The 18,830-nt window shown below is 32.8% G+C and overlaps 1 protein-coding gene across 1 annotated transcript in view; it reads left to right on the forward strand.

Moving 5' to 3' along the window:
- The window catches only part of LOC148608424 (stalled ribosome sensor GCN1-like), a 47,860-nt gene that overhangs the window by 18,216 nt on the left and 10,814 nt on the right, over nt 1–18,830 (forward strand). The window contains exons 14-39 of the mRNA XM_088546990.1: nt 52–204; nt 1,176–1,268; nt 1,887–1,962; nt 2,227–2,386; nt 3,029–3,209; nt 3,594–3,718; nt 4,140–4,318; nt 4,837–4,933; nt 5,864–5,983; nt 6,333–6,525; nt 7,044–7,354; nt 7,807–8,159; nt 8,581–8,773; nt 9,268–9,504; nt 9,747–9,941; nt 10,456–10,702; nt 11,337–11,458; nt 11,837–11,951; nt 12,386–12,565; nt 14,942–15,162; nt 15,534–15,741; nt 16,173–16,369; nt 16,936–17,125; nt 17,314–17,384; nt 17,717–17,932; nt 18,234–18,398. Of these exons, the coding sequence (XP_088403116.1) occupies nt 52–204; nt 1,176–1,268; nt 1,887–1,962; nt 2,227–2,386; nt 3,029–3,209; nt 3,594–3,718; nt 4,140–4,318; nt 4,837–4,933; nt 5,864–5,983; nt 6,333–6,525; nt 7,044–7,354; nt 7,807–8,159; nt 8,581–8,773; nt 9,268–9,504; nt 9,747–9,941; nt 10,456–10,702; nt 11,337–11,458; nt 11,837–11,951; nt 12,386–12,565; nt 14,942–15,162; nt 15,534–15,741; nt 16,173–16,369; nt 16,936–17,125; nt 17,314–17,384; nt 17,717–17,932; nt 18,234–18,398 (4,598 nt within the window). The remainder of the gene's footprint in view (nt 1–51; nt 205–1,175; nt 1,269–1,886; nt 1,963–2,226; nt 2,387–3,028; nt 3,210–3,593; nt 3,719–4,139; nt 4,319–4,836; nt 4,934–5,863; nt 5,984–6,332; nt 6,526–7,043; nt 7,355–7,806; nt 8,160–8,580; nt 8,774–9,267; nt 9,505–9,746; nt 9,942–10,455; nt 10,703–11,336; nt 11,459–11,836; nt 11,952–12,385; nt 12,566–14,941; nt 15,163–15,533; nt 15,742–16,172; nt 16,370–16,935; nt 17,126–17,313; nt 17,385–17,716; nt 17,933–18,233; nt 18,399–18,830) is intronic.

Genomic DNA, 18,830 nt, shown 5'->3' on the forward strand with positions numbered 1-18,830 from the left:
CACAGAAGATTACTGTAGTAGTTTGCATTTGAGGCTTATGTTATTTTTTAGGTGATACTATTCCTCAAGCTGTTGAACTGATGGATGTTTTGGTCCAGACTATTACCAAGGCAACAAGTCAACCTAACCAATCAAATTTGGTGTCTGAAGCTGTCACTGCATCCTGTTTGTTAGTCAAGTTGTCATTAGTTGACATTCAAGCAGGTAAAACATTATGCTATGTAGGCTTACTTTTGTACCTTCATAACCTTTTCTAATCTTTTAAAACATCTCTGTGGTACTTTAATGTCACGTGAATGGATACTATTAGATTATTTAATATTTTTTCAACGAGAGGGAGTTTCTCATGCTTATCTCATCGAGCGGCTTTGCCGTGAGACAAGATGAGCATGAGAAACTCCCATGAGCTGAAAAAATATTGAATAATCTGTTTATTGCTGTTTTGCTGAATTGTAAGGTATTAGTTTTTTATTTTCCGTTTTCCTGACCTAAATATGTAAGTTTTATAAGCGTCACAAATTCCTTTCGGGACTATTTTTCGGTGACATGCTATGTGACGTCACGTATGTTGTGCAGCAGTGATACACATCATTTGAAAAAAAAATCGCTTAACTATGACGGTCGCGGTTAAAATTTGTGGAATAATTTTGGATTTATCAATTTTAATCGGGTAAGTTACTGTATTTAATCATTTTCCACTGTAGACTGGAAAATATTGTCTCAAATTAGCCATTATTTTATATGCAGTAAACAAACAGACAGTTATTTGGGTTGTCAAATATTACTACGCTGTTGCTTGTATGTCACACGAGGACATAGAAACTGGCAATAATTTTCATTCTCACTCAACTGGCGTGAGATTGAAAATTATCGTATAGCAAGATCAAAGGGATTTTAAACAAAATAACGATAATCCATCATACTAAAGTACAATAAAACTGGGTATAGACTTCTAGATCCATAACCTAGACACTTCTATAGTAAATGTAAAAATGAAAGCACAAGTTTCTGATTCTAAGTATGTACTGTATTCATGATTTATAATATTTAATCTTGTATATAAAACTTCATATGCTAATACATGTACATCTACTGGCAATGCATACTTATTTTGATGACATGTATTTAATGCTTTCTTCTGTTAAATGTTGATTTTTCTATTTCATCTTTTTAAGAGTCTAAATTAGGACCATTTTGGAATGTAGTTCTGGATACACAGAAGCAGCTTTTCTTGAATGAGAAATTCTTGTCACAGGTTGGAGATGATAGTAAGTATTACTTGAACAAAGAAGTTTAAAAACAGACTATACCCTCCTAAATTGGCTTTGATAGGGCTATTCCATAAAAAGATATGAGGTACCTGGGAAAGGCACTTCTTCTCCAGCTGAGTCACCTATAGAAGCTCTATTGATGTTTTGTATTAAACTGTATTTTTTGTCAAGAGACCTAAACACCCACCCATATACAAATAATAAAAGTGCCTTCCCCCTGTCCCTCATATGTTTTACTGGAACAGCCCACATGCTACAATGTCAGTTCTGTTTTGAAAGATTTGTGTAAATACCTCAGGAACAGCTTTAGGTAATCTTTTTATAATACCATGTGTATATTTTTATGTACAGGTAATTGATGTGTTGTGTGGCTGTTCAGATCCTCATTGTAATTCGTATATGATACATGTAAACGTGTGTAGGATAGAATGACGAAAATATCGTAAGAATTTGATCCATAAGAAAAAAAAGTACCTGAAAGTCATCATACAGCATATTTCCAAATAAATGAAACATTTGCATCCTTTTCTGCCAATTGAAAAAGACATTCTCTCCAGGTAGGTGAATTGTCTTATAAAAGCAATATTCTTTTATACTTTCTGTTTCTGCTTTCAGTTTTGATGAATGTTGTGACCTTGTCTGAAAGACTGATCCTAGAATACCCACAGAAAATGACGGAGGCAGTCTCAAAGTAAGCCTATAAATCATGTAGAAGTTGGAACTTTTGGTTAATATTCAGAACAAGATGGAAGAAGTACCATTTGTAAAAGTCACAATGTAGAAAAAGACTAAAGAAAAAGATAATTTCTGTGAAAAAAATCCCTCTGTTTTATATGACAATTTATTGAAGTGAAAAGAATCAAAAGATGAAACAAGAAAGTTGTAGTTCATTAATTTTATATTTACATTGTTATGATTAATTATTATCGTAGTACAATTCATGTTCTAATTTCAGACCATACTATCGTGCCATAATATATTGTTTGACCCATAAATCACGACCTGTCAGACAAAGCACTGAAGTCACTGTCAAACGTCTCTTGTCTTTGCTTGGTGGGACATCTATCTCATTGGCTCTTATAGCAGAATGTGATCAAATTCTAGCCAGTCAGAAAGTAAGTATCACTGTTTCCATGTATCCATTTATTCCCACAGTAAACTGAAATCTTATTTTTATTTTACTTTTGAAATTAGTTGTACTGATGGCCTAAGATACATTTTTCTGTGTATACATATAATAATATTCATTAAGAAAAGAATATTTACATACAAAAATGTCTTATTTTTAATTGACATAAAATATTTATATTGTGTTAATGTTCTGGTGATTTTGTTTGTGTTAGTTGACATTTAGTTTCAAAACAATAACTTCAACATGTATTAGAATGAAGGCATCTCTATGAAATTGTACTAAAGAAAGAATTAAAATCACATTTGGGAGTTATTATTTATGAATATGGGTCCAAAAACTACTATTTTTCTAATTTCAGTAAAATTCTTTTGATCCCTATGAAAGTATACCACAATTTTCTACACCCGAAAGGGAAGTTAGGATTGGTTACATGTAATCAATGAAACAGTAACTACAATAAACATCACAGAAAACAGTAAAACTCCCAACTACATGTACATTGATTTTTTCTTTATTTATAGAAATTTTTTTTTATTAATTCTCCTACAAACCTTAACAAAATATTGTATCTCTGATAAGCTGTTTTAAATCAGTGTAAAGATTACTATTATTTCTTTTATTATAGTTCATAGATCCTGAGTTAATTGATTCTGAGAAGGAGAACACCCCAGAACAGGCCAAATACATTAAACCTATAGTTCTATCTCGAGCATTAATGACAGTAAGTTATGTAGAGAACGCTGATAGTAAGGATGCTGACTCCATTGCCAGGGCATCCCTTGTCCCAGCTCACCATCCATGTATTGGTAGGTATTTGTAGTAGAATGTCGCCATGTTAAAGTGATCTTTTCAAATAGTATGGCTGTATGATACATTGTATAATGGTTTGAATGTTGTAACTGTCAGTATCTTTATTAAAATATGTGTAAATATTGACTTAACAGAAGGTGCGGCTTCTCATGTATGGAAACTTGTTTTTCAGTCTCAGTTTTGCAATATCTGTCTGGGTGTTAGCTCATATGTCAAACTTCAATATTGTTGGCCTCTTTCATTCTGGACTCTGAATTGATATAAAAACTGTCATAATAGTAGAATGTTGCTAATTTTTTTTTTTGGTGATCTGTGGTAAAATAAAATAAAATGATCTATTATGACCACAGAAGGAACACTGAATCAACTTGTCTTTGCAGTTTATGCTAATGCGGCTACATGGACAGATATATTAGCTCGGCTAAAACTTGATGCCAGAAACTTCATCAGAAAACATCTGTCTGATTGTTTGACTCCAGTGATGACAGGAAAGGAGCTTTCTGAGGTAATGACTGTTTTGAAATTTTATGTTGAATACATTTTACTTATCTACCAAATCAGAAATGTATCACATAGTTGGACCTTCATATATTGAACAGATCTTTCGTAATATGAATTATCTTGATTTTATTACACATGTAGGTTAAGATAAACTAATTTTCTAATTGACTTCTGACAATTATCATTAATTAAAAAAAATGTTAACATGGCTTTCATTTGCTTTCAACAAATGGTATACAGTGTATGATAAAAAAAACCAAAACTGATCACTCTTAGTAGCAGCTTCTCAGCTGCAAATCACAATAATCTAAAATATCATGTGTGCAAGAGTGACTGGGTTTTCTTTTTACATGTATATTGTACATAAATATGAAATATGATATAAATACTTCAGTTAAAACTAGATATGATGTTTTACTTTCAAGAGTATAAGGAACTCTTTAGCAACTCTTGTATGGATTGCTCCAGAAACAGTGCTGCCACCTATGATTCAGTATGTGTCACGGTTGCTAAGCAACAGTGAGATGTCGACCATTACTAGAGATGACTATGGGATATTTTTGACACCAGATGGAGAGCTTTATGATAGATCAATGCTGGAAAAGTAAATTATATTATACTTTTATTATTATCTTGTTATAAAGATTAAATAGAATGTTATGAAATATCTAAAATTTTTCAATAACCATTCAAAATACATTGGACATATTAATTTTTTTTATCAAATTTGTCCTTGATATGGAATGTTTGAGTTAGTATGTGTTTGATATTCCTGTTATATTAAAATGTAAGAAGAAATGTTTATATAGCATAAAATACCTTCAGAAAATGAAAACATTGATCATAGTTACACAACCATTGATATTTAAACTGTTCTTCTTCTTAAATAGATATACATGTAGATTTTAATCAGAAGAGTTAGTCATGAGGCAACACTTAAATGCACATTGAAGCCTATTGTAATAGCTGTATTTGTATTTAGACATACTGCTTTATTGTTAATGCTTTTAGTGTGTTTAGTTGTAAATACACATAAATCTTCATAATTTCGTAGAAAAAAATTCTTAATTATATATATTAACCTTAATTTCATTTAAATGGACAATTATATTATTGCTATAGATTTGAGAAATCTGAGGATGCTAAACAGTCTAATATCAGAAGAGAGAACAAACTTTACTCCTATGCTGAGCAGATGGCTGAGATCGAACTTAGAAAGGTTGGTTGTTCTCAATTTTCTCACAATGGTTCATGTTCAGTTTCTGAAAATGTAAGAATCAGGCAATGGGTGATACATGGTATGAAAAGAACCCACAATTTTGAAAGTTTGATTTGACTGTTTGCACCATCAAAATCAAGGATCAAAGATAATATTTTCCAATACCACTTTGGCAAATTGAGTTATAATTTCAATGAAATGAAGTGAAAGTGAACGTTTCAAGGGCTGTCTCTGTCAATAACCACATTTTTCTAGCAATCTATTGAAACCTATTGAAAAAACTTCTGATCAAATTCAGTAATAATGGTAGTATTAAATAGAAAAAGCATCCTTGAGTGAAATTATATAGTTAAATTATGAGTTTCTGATATGCATGTTTCTAATTTTTCCGATTTTGCCTGATTCTTAAAAAAAACTTAAACTGAGAATTTTGTTTTTAATTTCTGAAATAAAGATGCTGAATAACTTTTGTCTGACAAGTAAAATTATTTCACTATTTCTTTAATTTTACATGATTCTTACAATTTTAAAAGATGGAGATAAAATAAGGAATATAATCAAGAGCATGTAAATTTTTACCGATTCGAATAAACTTATTGAAAGATCTCAGATTCTTTAAAATCTTCAATGTCTATAAAAAATTTGATGCACTACCATTTTACAAGTTGCATCATTGGATTTTAAAGGAAAGAAAATACACATATCTGAGTTTTAAATGGTTGCTTTTCTCTTAGCATATCACAATTTGCCCAAATGTTCATGATACATTTTCAAAAATCACTTCCAAGCCTCTTAACATGGACAATAAAACATGAGGTCCCAGTCCAGTATTTGGGTTATAACAAAACATTACTAAGATAACTGGTAGAGAATATGCTTCTACAAAGTGTTATTTTGTTATAAATTCCTTATTCTGGTTGTTTTTATAAGGAGTTGGCCAAGAAGAAAGGAAAGACGACGAAAGAGGCACCAAAATTAACGAAGAAACAGGAAGAACAATTAGAGGCACAGAAACAAAAAGAGGCCAAGATAAGGGCTAAACTTAAGGAGGTAATATTTCAATTCACAGTCCAGTTTTATAAAACTTTAATTGAAGGAGATAGTGTCTTTTTCTTTACCTTAATAAAGACTGTTTTTTTTCCCCATTCAAAATGAATGTCAAATGCAGTTGTTATAGTAAATGTGATACATTAGGTAAAGATTCTAGAATACAAAGATGCTCAGATCAAATGAATGTTAACTTAAGAAATTCAACTTTAAAAATTATAAGGATTTAACTGATAATTTTTTTTCAATAGAATTGTTGTTATACAAACAATTGTATGATTATAACTTTAAACAACATCTAACTTTTTCATTCTTATGCTACTGTCAAATTTTTTTTCGTGTACTTTTGCAGTTGAACCATGAGTTGTGCTGTGGTTGTCAGATATTAGAAGCAGCATTATCTGGAGATCGTCAGTCATTGTGTCGATACATGAAGGACATTTGTAAGATTATAGTGCCATTGTTGAAATCCCCTCTAGCTGCACCTCAAATCAGTGATGTATTCCTCCATCTTGGCCAAGCTTCATTTGATGATAAACAACTTGGTAGGTAAAGATAAGATTCTTGTATTATATTTAACAGATTTGAAGGGTCATTTTGTATTCTGAATACATGTCTTTTTGAAAAATTAATTTTTGACTGCAAGATAAAAAAAATCTAGTATATACAAATGAAATATCTAACAAAATACATGTTATACATTATACATTTTATATGTATGCATTAGATAAATTTTAAGCGAAGATGTAGTGTGAGAAGAGCCATTACCAACATCTACTGCAGTTGTCAATCTTACAGTTCTGCTGACTGAAAAAAATAAGAAACATCACTGTCCGAATGTCTTATCATAAGTGTTTGTAACAATGTCTGAATGTCTTATCATAAGTGTTTGTAACAATGTCTGAGTGTCCTATCATAAGTGTTTGTATCAATGTCTGAATGTCATATCATAAGTGTTTGTTTGAATAAAAAATTGTCAAAGGAATAAACATGCATTTCACTGTGCTTAGATTTCTATGTAAATATAGGTGATATTAAAGTATGGTATATTTGTAAACTATAGGAAACTTAGTCAGCAATGTGACATTGAGACTTCAAAATCCTGAATGTAAAGTCAACCCAGAATGGACAAGAGAGGTACCAGCAGCACAGGGAACCAGAGTTGTCAACCATCTTTTTGACCTATCAGTTTCTGATGATGACGATGATAACAAACTTTTCCCAGGGTTTACCTTCACATTCTTTTACTATTTATTGAGCTGTGTGTTGAGGAATGGAGGAGAGGTTGTATCCAAGGATTTGGATTGTCAATCTAAGGCTATTGTTCTGATATCAGCTCATTCTGAAATGAGGAGTGATGGAGATAATGAAAATGTAAGAACTAAGTTCCAAAGTTGGCTGTGTTAATGAACAAGTCTTCTTAGTGAATGTATTATATGATACTTGTTAGATTGTAAAAAAATGAAAAATCAGAACTTACTTACAGCTAGTTGAAATTGACCAGCTCCAACTTCAATACTAAAAAGACAGTGTCCTTAAGATTACACAGGTGTTCTGTGGCAATGAATTAGGATACATTGTTGTAATTTAGGACATATTTCTACCTAGAGAGCTATTTTAATTACTCACTAGCCTAGCTAGATTTGTATTGAAATTGGAACTGGTCTATTTCAACTAGCTATAAAGGTGTGTTTACACTTTTTATCATGTATAGAATCTCGGTTAAATGTCAGACACAATGTTTCTTTGTTCTTTTGATGATGATATTTTATACTATTGAATAAACTTAACAAAGTATCAAATTATTATCTTGTATTTATTTTTAGATGAATCCAGCTTTATTACCACAAGAGGACATGTTGAGACTCCTCCTGAATGTAATCTCCACTTCTGTATCAAAATTACAACAAATGGCTAGTGTTGGACTAACTGAGGTAGCAGACAGTATCTCAGGTGATGAGGGGTGTGCTCGAGCTACAGACAAGGAGGTAGAAATCTTGCTTGAGGCTATGAGATCACCTTGTACTGCTGCCAGAGATGCTGTGGTTCAAAGTCTGAAGTATGTGGCTGGGATATTACCTAATCTGGATGATAACTATGAGTTAGGTTTGAAGGTTGCTCAGCGAGTTTGGGTAGCGTGCTATGATAGTGATGAAAATGTACAGAAATTAGCTGAAGAGTGAGTAAATATTCTTTACAGTGCTAAAGGTATTTTAAATTGTTTTATCTGTAAAAATGATGCTTTTTTCACCTCATTTCTTACTTTTTAAACAGTTATTGAAGTAATTTTCTTTTGTTTTGATTGATACATTGTTATTATTTTTACTTCTCTCTGTTAAGTTGACAATTTTAAAAAAAAATTACGAAAAATTGAAATTGCTGTGAAAGTAATTATCTATTTTTTAGTTGTCACTATAATATTTCTAAAATGAACAATCTTCATGTAATTTTATTGACGTCAAAAAGTAAAGTATATACAGTTAAGAAATAAAACTCAAACATTGACATAATCAAAACAAAACAAAATGTGAAATTAATACTCATTGATTTTAATGTTTTACTGTAGTTAACACGTTTAAATGTTTTGATGTTTTGTACAGATTAAGAGAGAAGTTGAACTTAGAGGAGCCCTATGAAGATATGTGTACTCCACTGACAGATGATATTGTACACCCAGAGGAAACTATTCAGAAAGCTGCAGCTAAAGCCTTGCATAAAACTCTAGAGTGTCACCAAGAATATGTTACACCTACCATAGAACAACTGAAAATTAAATATGAAGAGAAACTCTTTGTAAGTTTTTTTCATTGACTTGGAAAGTAACTTTGGTTATTGCTTCATGCTTATTTCAGATGAAGGTAACATTAACTTAAACATTCAGACTTAAAAATCAAATTTTTGAGTGAAACATACAGCAGAGCTTAGACAGATTTATATCCCCTTTAGAGATTGTAAGAAACTGCTGGAAATTTCTTGTAAAACAGGAAGTCCTTAAGTAAGAATTAGCTTGTAATATGTGTAAGCAACTGAGTTAATCTCCCCTTCAAAACAATCTTGCATGAAGCTATGACGTTATCATGTACTGTTGAAAGAGACACCTTGATTCAGAGTCTGAACTAAGTGGCTGGGATATTACCTAATCAGAATGGTTACTTTAAACACATGATACATATTTTTAAATGTAGGGAGACATTAATTGATGGCAAAAGGAAAAGTTTTAGTGGTAGTGTTGCTAAGAAAAATACCATTGTAATGAATCAGAGTATCAATTTTATTACCTCTTTCAGTTGCCACCTCCAGAACTAGATACCTTTGGGCGAGTGATAGGTGAACCACCTCCGGACAACTGGCAGTCACGTTGTGGTATTGCATATGCCCTTGAAGACATGGCCCCATTAGTCCCTGAAGAGCTGATAGAAGATCTGTTTTCTTTCTATGTACCAGATGCTCTGGGAGACAGGGCACCAGGAGTAAGATCTAGAATGAGAGAGGCTGCATTGGCTGCTATTAATACACATGGAAAGGTAAGGGACAAGCTTTATCAGACCAATGAATTTCTTATATGAAAACATGTACATGTACTACTAATCTGTTCCTTTTATCTTATGTTTCTAATATCACAAAATTAATCTTCTCTGTTAACATTCTATATTAATGGAAATTAAAGGGTCAGATCAACAGATCCTAGCTTTCTTAAGATTCTGTTGTGATATCTTAGAACATGAATTGATTTTTTGATTATATTTATATACTTTATTATATTCAGGAGCATGTGAACAAATTATTACCAGTATTCGAAGAATTTCTGAGCAGTGCTCCTGACACTGCCAGTAATGATGCTGTCCGACAGAGTATTGTTATTCTGATGGGATGTCTGGCCAAACATTTAGACAAGGACAACCCTAAGATCAAACCTATTGTAGCACAGCTGATTGGTGCACTGTCTACACCATCTCAAGAGGTAACTTTTTCTAATACCAATTAGGGCTGTTTCATTAAAGCTTATAAGGTACTGAAGGGAAGGCTTTTTTTTTGCCTAGTATCTTGCCTATAGAGGCAATTTTATGCAACAAGGTAGGTGTATATTTCTTTCAATTTATGAAGAGTTTTGACAACCACCAATATATAAGCTAAAAAGTGCCTTCCCCATCTGACACTACATTTGTTTTCATGGAATGCCTTTTAAAAATATCACTATTATGCAAGAATTGAAATGATAAAGTACATATAAATGAGAAATGATCATGACATTTCCTAATGGCCTTGCTAACAATGTATATGTATAATGAATCATAAATTTTCTCAGCAAAAAACAAGGGATATGAAAACCTATTTTTGAAATTTTGCTTGGATTAGCTCACAAGGATTTTCAACACTTACATGTAAGTATGGTTATGGAGTCTGTGAAGAATAGTAATGAAACAACAAAATTCATTCATGTTATTGCCCTTTTTACCATTCTTTTGGCTTTTTAGGTACAACAAGCTGTAGCCAACTGCTTACCTCCCCTGATCCCAGGAATTCGTGCTGATGCCCCAGAACTGGTACAGAGACTTATGCAGTTGTTACTGGACTCTGATAATTATGGAGAAAGGAAGGGAGCAGCCTATGGTTTGGCTGGTCTGGTTAGAGGTCTGGGTATCACGGCACTGAAACAACAGGATATCATGTCACGACTGGAAGATGCTGTCAAGGACAAGAAAAATCCCAGGAAAAGAGAAGGTAGGGCCAACTTAGATGAAGTTTGTGTTTCTAACTCATAATTGCTATTGGTTGGGAGGTAATTGCTATTGGTAGGTAGGTAATTTCCCCAATTCACATTTTATTTTCCATGACAAGGAAGTTAAACAAAATACTTGACTTATTTTAAAGTATTATTTTTTGTTATCAGACATTGAAAAAGGCAATAGAAATCTTTGGGTAACACCAATTTTTCTGGTTATGTCCTCATTAAGCAATGTTTAAAGGTTAACAAAAAGACATTTTGGGGGGGTTATGACTTGAGATGGGGTTACAAAATGTGGGTACTTGCTTCTAAAAAAATTCTTGCTTTTTATTCGTTTGTAGGTATTTTCAATATTGTGAAGGTGAATAATTTACTTAACATGATTTGTGTAAGATGTTGGGAAGTACAGGTAGAATTTCTACGAAAGATTCAAACTTGTGGTAATCATGGTCAAGGAAAGCTGAGAACACTAACAGGACAATAGATGAATGATAAGTTAAACAACAAAGAGAAACTAAAAACTACACTCAGAATTAATCGGCATGAAGTCCACTTAAATTGGCAGGTGAAGTGCCTTGTAAGGGTGAAATGTTACTTTATATTAAAACACTACAAATATTTAAATTACAGGTGCCCTATTTGCTTATGAGATGATGTGTACCATGTTAGGGAAGCTATTTGAACCATATGTTGTCCATATTTTGCCACATCTCCTGCTGTGTTTTGGTGATAACAGTCAGTATGTCAGAGAGGTAAGCTGCAGTTACTTACAGATATAAAACACATCTCATCTTATATTGATTTATGATTTAATTTGAACAAAATTGAATGTTAAAGTATATTGCACATATACTTAAAATTGCAGATAGATATCCATTTTATGAACAATTATATGCACTATTCAGATCAATACTTACCTGTGGAACTAGATGGTTTACTGTCCAGTTATCCCAGATAGTGGCATAGAAGGCAATCTTAGAAAAGTTTATTTTTTCAATTAAAAAAATAGATACATTTCTCAGGGTTCCTTATAAAATTTTCAAACTGTCAATGTTAAAAATAAATTTCACTATGGCTCTTCAGATCCTAGGTTGGTTGGGATGAGTTATACATTGATTGTGATATTTCAGGCAGCAGACGACACAGCTAGAGCAGTTATGGGGATGCTTACAGCTCATGGTGTCAAACTAGTACTACCATCTCTACTGAAAGGTCTGGAGGAAGATGCTTGGAGAACAAAAGCAGGTTGGTATTTGGTGTCATATGTTGTCTTCTGACTTAAAATGTCTGATGCACTTTGAAGATAAAAATCTTTTTTGTTTATACATTGTGTAACACATAATTTTGATAAAAGGGGTACTAAATGTCTCGGCTTTAGAATGACAACTGTTATGAATGGATATAGACCATCCCCTACAAGAATGAACTTTTAAATCAGGGTGAAGAATGTTCCATTCCAATAATAAGGTACAAATGTGAATTTATTTACTCCTTTGTTTTCATGTGTGTATAAAAAACGACTTGATATTTTGTGTCATAGTCAATTTAATGTATTCCATTGTTCAAAGTTATACCAACAGGTTCTATACAGGGTATGCAGTTTTTTCAGCTGTTAGGTCTCCTTTTTCAGACATTGTGCTTATATACATGTAACTATAATAGCCAATTTTGATATACAGGTGCTGTAGAGTTGTTAGGTGCCATGGCTTACTGTGCCCCTAAACAGCTGTCTGCCTGTCTACCCAGCATCGTACCTAAACTAACTGAGGTACTGACTGATTCCCATACTAAAGTACAGAAAGCTGGAGCACAGGCTCTCAGACAGATTGGGGATGTCATCAGAAATCCTGAAATTCAAGGTTTGTTGTCTTTAAGTTTCATGTTTATCATTTGATACAAAATGGTGTAGTATTTCAATCAAATGATACAACTAAGACATTTCATAAAATACAGTCAAACTTCACTGGCTTGAATTTGGATGGCTCAAGCATCCGGATTTGTCAGAGTACGTAAATTCTCTCCTACATGATGTAAATAATCTTTGATTTCTCAAACACACCAACTGACTCGTCAGCCATTTTGTCAGTTTGGGTATTAAAAGGTATGAAAACAGAAGCCTTATCATTAATCAAAGTATCATTTTAGTTTATCACAGATAATATTTATGTCCACACCTGATGAAGTTGTTTTAATTTAACAAATAATACTGATTGAAGCTAAATACTGTGAAAGTACTATTGTTCGTGGGGTACCAATTTTCTTGGTTTTTGTGGATAGGCCAAACCACAAAATTTGGTTCCCAACTAACAGGAGATTTCCATTGATATGTATTCTTAAAACCTCAAAACCATGAATTCAAGAATCCATGAACTTGTGTTTCTTTCTTAGTCCACAAAAATTGGTATCTGCGAATTAAAGTACTTTCACAGTAATATTCCGACTCGTTGTGATGGAAGCATCAAGGATGATAAAATGAAAACAGATTACAGTCGACTCCACTTAATCGCATATCGCTTTATTGCATATTTCGGTTATTAGCATAATTTTCTCCTGCACAAAACCATTTCCTATTATTCTATTAGGGAAAAAATCGCTTATTTGCATAGGCCTTGCAGGTGCATTTTGGTTTATTGCATAGAGAATTTTGCCTCATCCAGGTAAAGACAGGTTTTCCCAATTCTATTTTAAGCCTTTGGGTCATAAATATGTCAATCATATTTATTGTTGTGCAAACTAGATTATCATCAATCAGGAGGTGTTAATAATGGATTAAAAACATAATGAACATAAAAGACAATTTAAATCCTTTCTAATTACATTGAAATAAACAAGCACCTAGGTGAACAATGACTTCTGACGACATGCCAAACATCACCTTATGATGCAGCTTGGGGTATTTTTTGTCCCTATTTAAATTCTTTCGACTACAAATGATTATCGATGTAAATTTAATTTTCTTTAATGAGCTGAACAGTTTTTAGTGAGCTTGGGTTACTAGGTATAAATATCAACTGAAAATTAAAAGTCATCATTCATTCAGTACAATGTCTAATGAAATTCAACTACCCTAAGGTGCCCCATACTATCCACACTTCATAGGAATATATCGAGGTCAATGACACGTATAATACATAACTATCAGTGTACAATGGTGATTGAACAGAGGAATAAAAACACACAGACCATTTCAAAAGCCCACAAACTGCAAACATTGATGAATATTACACTGAATCCTAGCTGAAATATGAAATGTGGGATTTTCTTTCATAGAAAGGTCAGGAAATTACTTGACTATTTATAGATGAGAAACACATGATTTTACTTATAAATACACACAACGTAAAGAAGGTCAATAAACAAGACAAACACAATATATATTATTATTTATTGATATAAGAACAATACAATGAGAAGGTCTATAACAATTAAATACCAGATCAGAAATGTTGAATAGTGATATCCCTGGTTGATCCACAGTATTGTCGTCTTACCTGAACTCACACTTCATGTAAAATCGTAATTTCGGTTATAAGAATAGCCCGGTTATTTGCATAATTTTTACTGACAAATAGGCTATGCAATTAAGCGGAATCCACTGTACTAACCTACAAACTTGAGCTCTAAAAGTTCTTAAAAGCAAACAGTATTTCTTGTGTCTACAAATCAACATAACCTTCTGATAGCAAAATGAAAACTATCTTAAAGCTAACAAAACTTTGTAGGAAGTATGCCATTTCTAGTGAACAACTGGGACTGATGATAAAATAAATCTGAAAATCTTATAACTTCAATTTCTTGAACTTCCAATAACTCAAACATATTTCAATAGTCCCTTGGAGATACTATAGTCTACATGTATATCTTGGAGCTACTGTAGTCTACATGTATATCTTGGAGATACTATAGTGTACATGTATATCTTGGAGATACTATAGTCTACATGTATATCTTGGAGCTACTGTAGTCTACATGTATATCTTGGAGATACTATAGTCTACATGTATATCTTGGAGCTACTGTAGTCTACATGTATATCTTGGAGATAACAGTATAAATGACAAGCACTGATTAACCTCTCATGCTAAAGCATATTTATAAAATGAACCAAACATTAAACCAGGAAAGATCTGTCATAATTTGTTCCAAGACCAGTGGTGCATGGCGATTTTTATTAGCCTATACTACTCTTACACAGAATGATGATTGTATTTACACTATGTTATTCATACTTTCAGTGATTGTACCAACCTTACTCGATGCTCTACAAGATCCAGCTAAGAAGACCTTAAAATGTTTGAAGTCCTTACTGGAGACTAAGTTTGTACATTTTATTGATGCACCTTCACTTGCTTTGATCATGCCTGTCGTAGAGAGAGCCTTCCAGGATAGGCAAACTGAAACCAGAAAAATGGCTGCTCAAATTATAGGAAACATGTCATCTCTTACTGATCAAAAGGTAGGAAAACCTCTTGAGGGTTTGATTTTTATTTTTTGAAAATGTTTTTCCTAGCCAAAAAAGTTTGTGTAACTGCCTGTCATACATGTAGGTTTTCAAAGCTTTAATGAGACTGGAGTGACCTTTATTTGAAAATTATGACAACTTAACCTCTTAAGATGAACTTTTGAAATTCTTGGTAAGGCAGTTTGGCATGAACACATAATTTACATGATTTCCTGCTGATGTTTAGATTAAAAAAAAAAGCACATGAATTTCTGGTTGCCTGGACTTTTTTTATTGAACTGTTATGTGGTTAATACTTGAAGACAAACAAGTTTCTTAAACTTCTTAGGTAGATTCAATATCAGAACCCATTTATTGTATTACAGGATCTTGATCCATATATAGAGAAGGTAATACCAGGCCTGAAACAGTCCTTGTTGGACCCTGTCCCAGAGGTCAGATCTGTATCAGCCAAGGCCCTTGGTGCTATGGTCCGAGGTATTGGTGGGGCTAAGTTTGATGAGTTGTTGAAATGGTTGATGGATACACTTAAGTCTGAGAGCAACTCAGTGGACAGATCTGGTGCTGCTCAGGGTAAGATAAAAATAAAGATGATTGATTAGTTAAGAAGTTGTTGTTTTAGTCACAGATTTGCAATAAGATAATATAAATTAAGAAAGAATATAAAAATTCCTAAACATGTACATACATTTTCATGGCCTAAGTTATTTTGCTGTCCATACCTTTTTTTATTGATGTCTGTCCCAAATATTCTGCGAGCTAAAATTATGAAGCTATAATTGGGAATGATTTACATCAAGATAATTATTGTGCCGTGTGTGTGACTTTTGTCTTTATGACACATCAAAATGCCCTTATCTATACATGGTCATCTATGCTTACATTTCAATAAGTCATTTGTTTATATTTTTTTATTCCTTTGGAATTGGTTTTCTTTTTTTACCATATTAGAAACTTTAAAACGTTGTAGAGTGTTCTATACTTGTGTTATTTAATGTTTCCAGGTATGGCAGAGGTCATTGGTGGGTTAGGTCAACAAGAACTAAAGCGACTGATGCCTGGTATTATACAGACAGCAGAGAGAACAAACATTCCACCGTTCGTCAGAGATGGTTACATCATGTTGTATATATATCTACCCTCAGTGTTCAAGGATGACTTCTTGGAATATATTGGTCCTATTATACCTTCTATTCTACAAGTAAGGGAAAGTTCAATCAGGGAAACAGTTCAGAAAATAACTATATATTACACATGTACTTAATATGTATTAGATAGACAAATTTTGAGAAGACTCACTAAAGAAAAATCATCAGTTGGATCATTTCTTCTTGCAAGGATCTGCCAATAATTATCTCCCTTCATGCACATCTACATAAGAGACCCACTTCAACCATCATATGAAGTTTCCTCAAAATCAATTGAATATTTTGCATTCAAAACTTTGCCCAACTCTTCCCACATTCAAACAAAGATACAAACAGACTTGGAGACACTTGTGAAATGTTTTCATCTTTTCCCTCCATTTTTATTAAATCTTTTTGGATAGAAATCAGCAGAATGGCCATATCTTCTTTGAATCAAGGAGCTGTGTAGAAAAGTCTGTTTGTCATTTTTGGAACTGTGAATTGTCAGTTTGAATAAGAGAATAAGAGTGCCAGTAGAAAAAAATCATGGTACGATGGGCCCAATCCCCTCCCTATGTGGTTACTATGTAAATTTACAAACTATTATAGCTTTGTTTTGTATATTTATTTGTATTTCTAGGCTTTGGCTGATGAATCTGAGTATGTTAGAGAGACAGCCTTGTTAGCAGGACAGAGAATCATTAACATGTATGCTGATACAGCAATAGAGCTCTTATTACCTGAGCTGGAGAAAGGACTGTTTGACGATAACTGGAGAATTAGATACAGCTCCGTACAGTTGCTGGGTGATCTGTTGTATAGGATATCTGGTAAGTATTTATTTTCTGAGAGATATTGTATGCAAACTTATTTTCAATACTTTCAGTAATAAGAATCAAAATCATGCAAAATAATTGGCTACAAATAAAAGGTGTATTACTAAACACAACAGGAACCTCCATTTTATTTACCTTAATAAGTTTCTTATTAAAGTCATTTATTATTTTCCTGAATACAGGTGTGACAGGTAAAATGACAACAGAAACTGCTCACGATGATGATAACTTTGGAACAGAAACTTCATCCAAAGTAAGTAGTATTTTGTACCATATTTTATTCTCTTACCAAACTGGTCTGTTTGTAAGAAATTATTCACTTAATAAAATAATACCATATGTATAGTATAAATTATTCACAGAAAAAAACCTTCAATAGTCTTATTGAGAGCAAGTTAATTTATTTTTACTTTTGCAGTGCACTATTTTCATTGGAGTGCATTTTAATTTTCACAATATGAAACATAAAATGTCATTTCCAGTTGAAATGAGAATAAATGCCTATATTTCCTTACGAATTGTTACGGAATTTTGTTCAGAATAAAAGTCTCTAGAAAGATTCATGTGTTGAACATTTCCTTCCAGCTGATCATGCAGGCTTTGGGTAAAGAAAGAAGATCTAGAGTCCTGGCTGGTCTCTACATGGGCAGGTCTGATACTGCTTTACTTGTCCGTCAGTCAGCCCTCCATGTATGGAAGATCATTGTGTCCCATACACCACAGACTCTCAGAGAAATCCTTGGTGTACTTTTCCAACTGCTACTGGGATGTCTTGCCAGCACTAGTCATGATAAACGTCAGGTAAGACACAAAAATCATATCTGATGGGTTTTAATATTAATGGCATCTGTCAGGATAGAATAAATGTCTAGTGGCTTATGGTTGACAATACTGTGCATTTTTTTTTAGATTTAACAACAGAAAACTGATTGCATTAAAAGGGAACTGACAGGTCAGAATATTTTACCCCATTCTATATATGTGCATGATGCAGCATATCATTTGTACTATCTGATGAGTTTTTTTTAACATGGACTACTTTTGCTTCTTTATGGAAATGTAATTTTCACACAAATGTGTAACACTATGTTTTACATGACAGGTAGCTGCCAGAACTTTGGGAGATTTAGTAAAGAAGTTAGGAGAGAGAGTTTTACCAGAGATTATGCCAATATTAGAGCGAGGTCTGGATTCTGACCAGCCAGACCAGAGACAGGGTGTCTGTATTGGTCTGACAGAAATCATGGCTTCTACAAGTCGAGATCATGTAAGTCCGAAAAAATAAGAATTTCTGTAAAGATGATTTTAGAAAATATAATCAAAGTTTCAATTAAATGGATTTGTATGAAATTTATATAACAGTTCCTTTAAAGACTGTTCTGACTTATATTGTGAGTACTTGCCCTAACTCAATATGTATGAAAATAATAGGGCAAAATAGTACATAAAGCTTAGCAAAACAATTTAAATTGGAATGGTGCTACTTTAACAACAAATCTGGATAGACTTGTGTGTGATTTAGATAGCTCTCAAGGTCGATCTCTACCATGCATTATACAAAGTATTCTTGAAGATGGCAACTAGAGATGAAATATCAGTTATAATAGAGTTTGTCATGTGACTCTGTGGTATCACGAGAATGGGTCCTAGTCTACCATTCAAATGCATGTGTAGTTGTCATTTTCAGAGCGTTGAGTTC

Source organism: Perna viridis, chromosome 9 (genome assembly GCF_037379345.1).
Source record: "Perna viridis isolate PV_CMFRI_1.1 ecotype Kerala chromosome 9, ASM3737934v1, whole genome shotgun sequence".
Taxonomy (NCBI): Eukaryota; Metazoa; Mollusca; class Bivalvia; order Mytilida; family Mytilidae; genus Perna; species Perna viridis.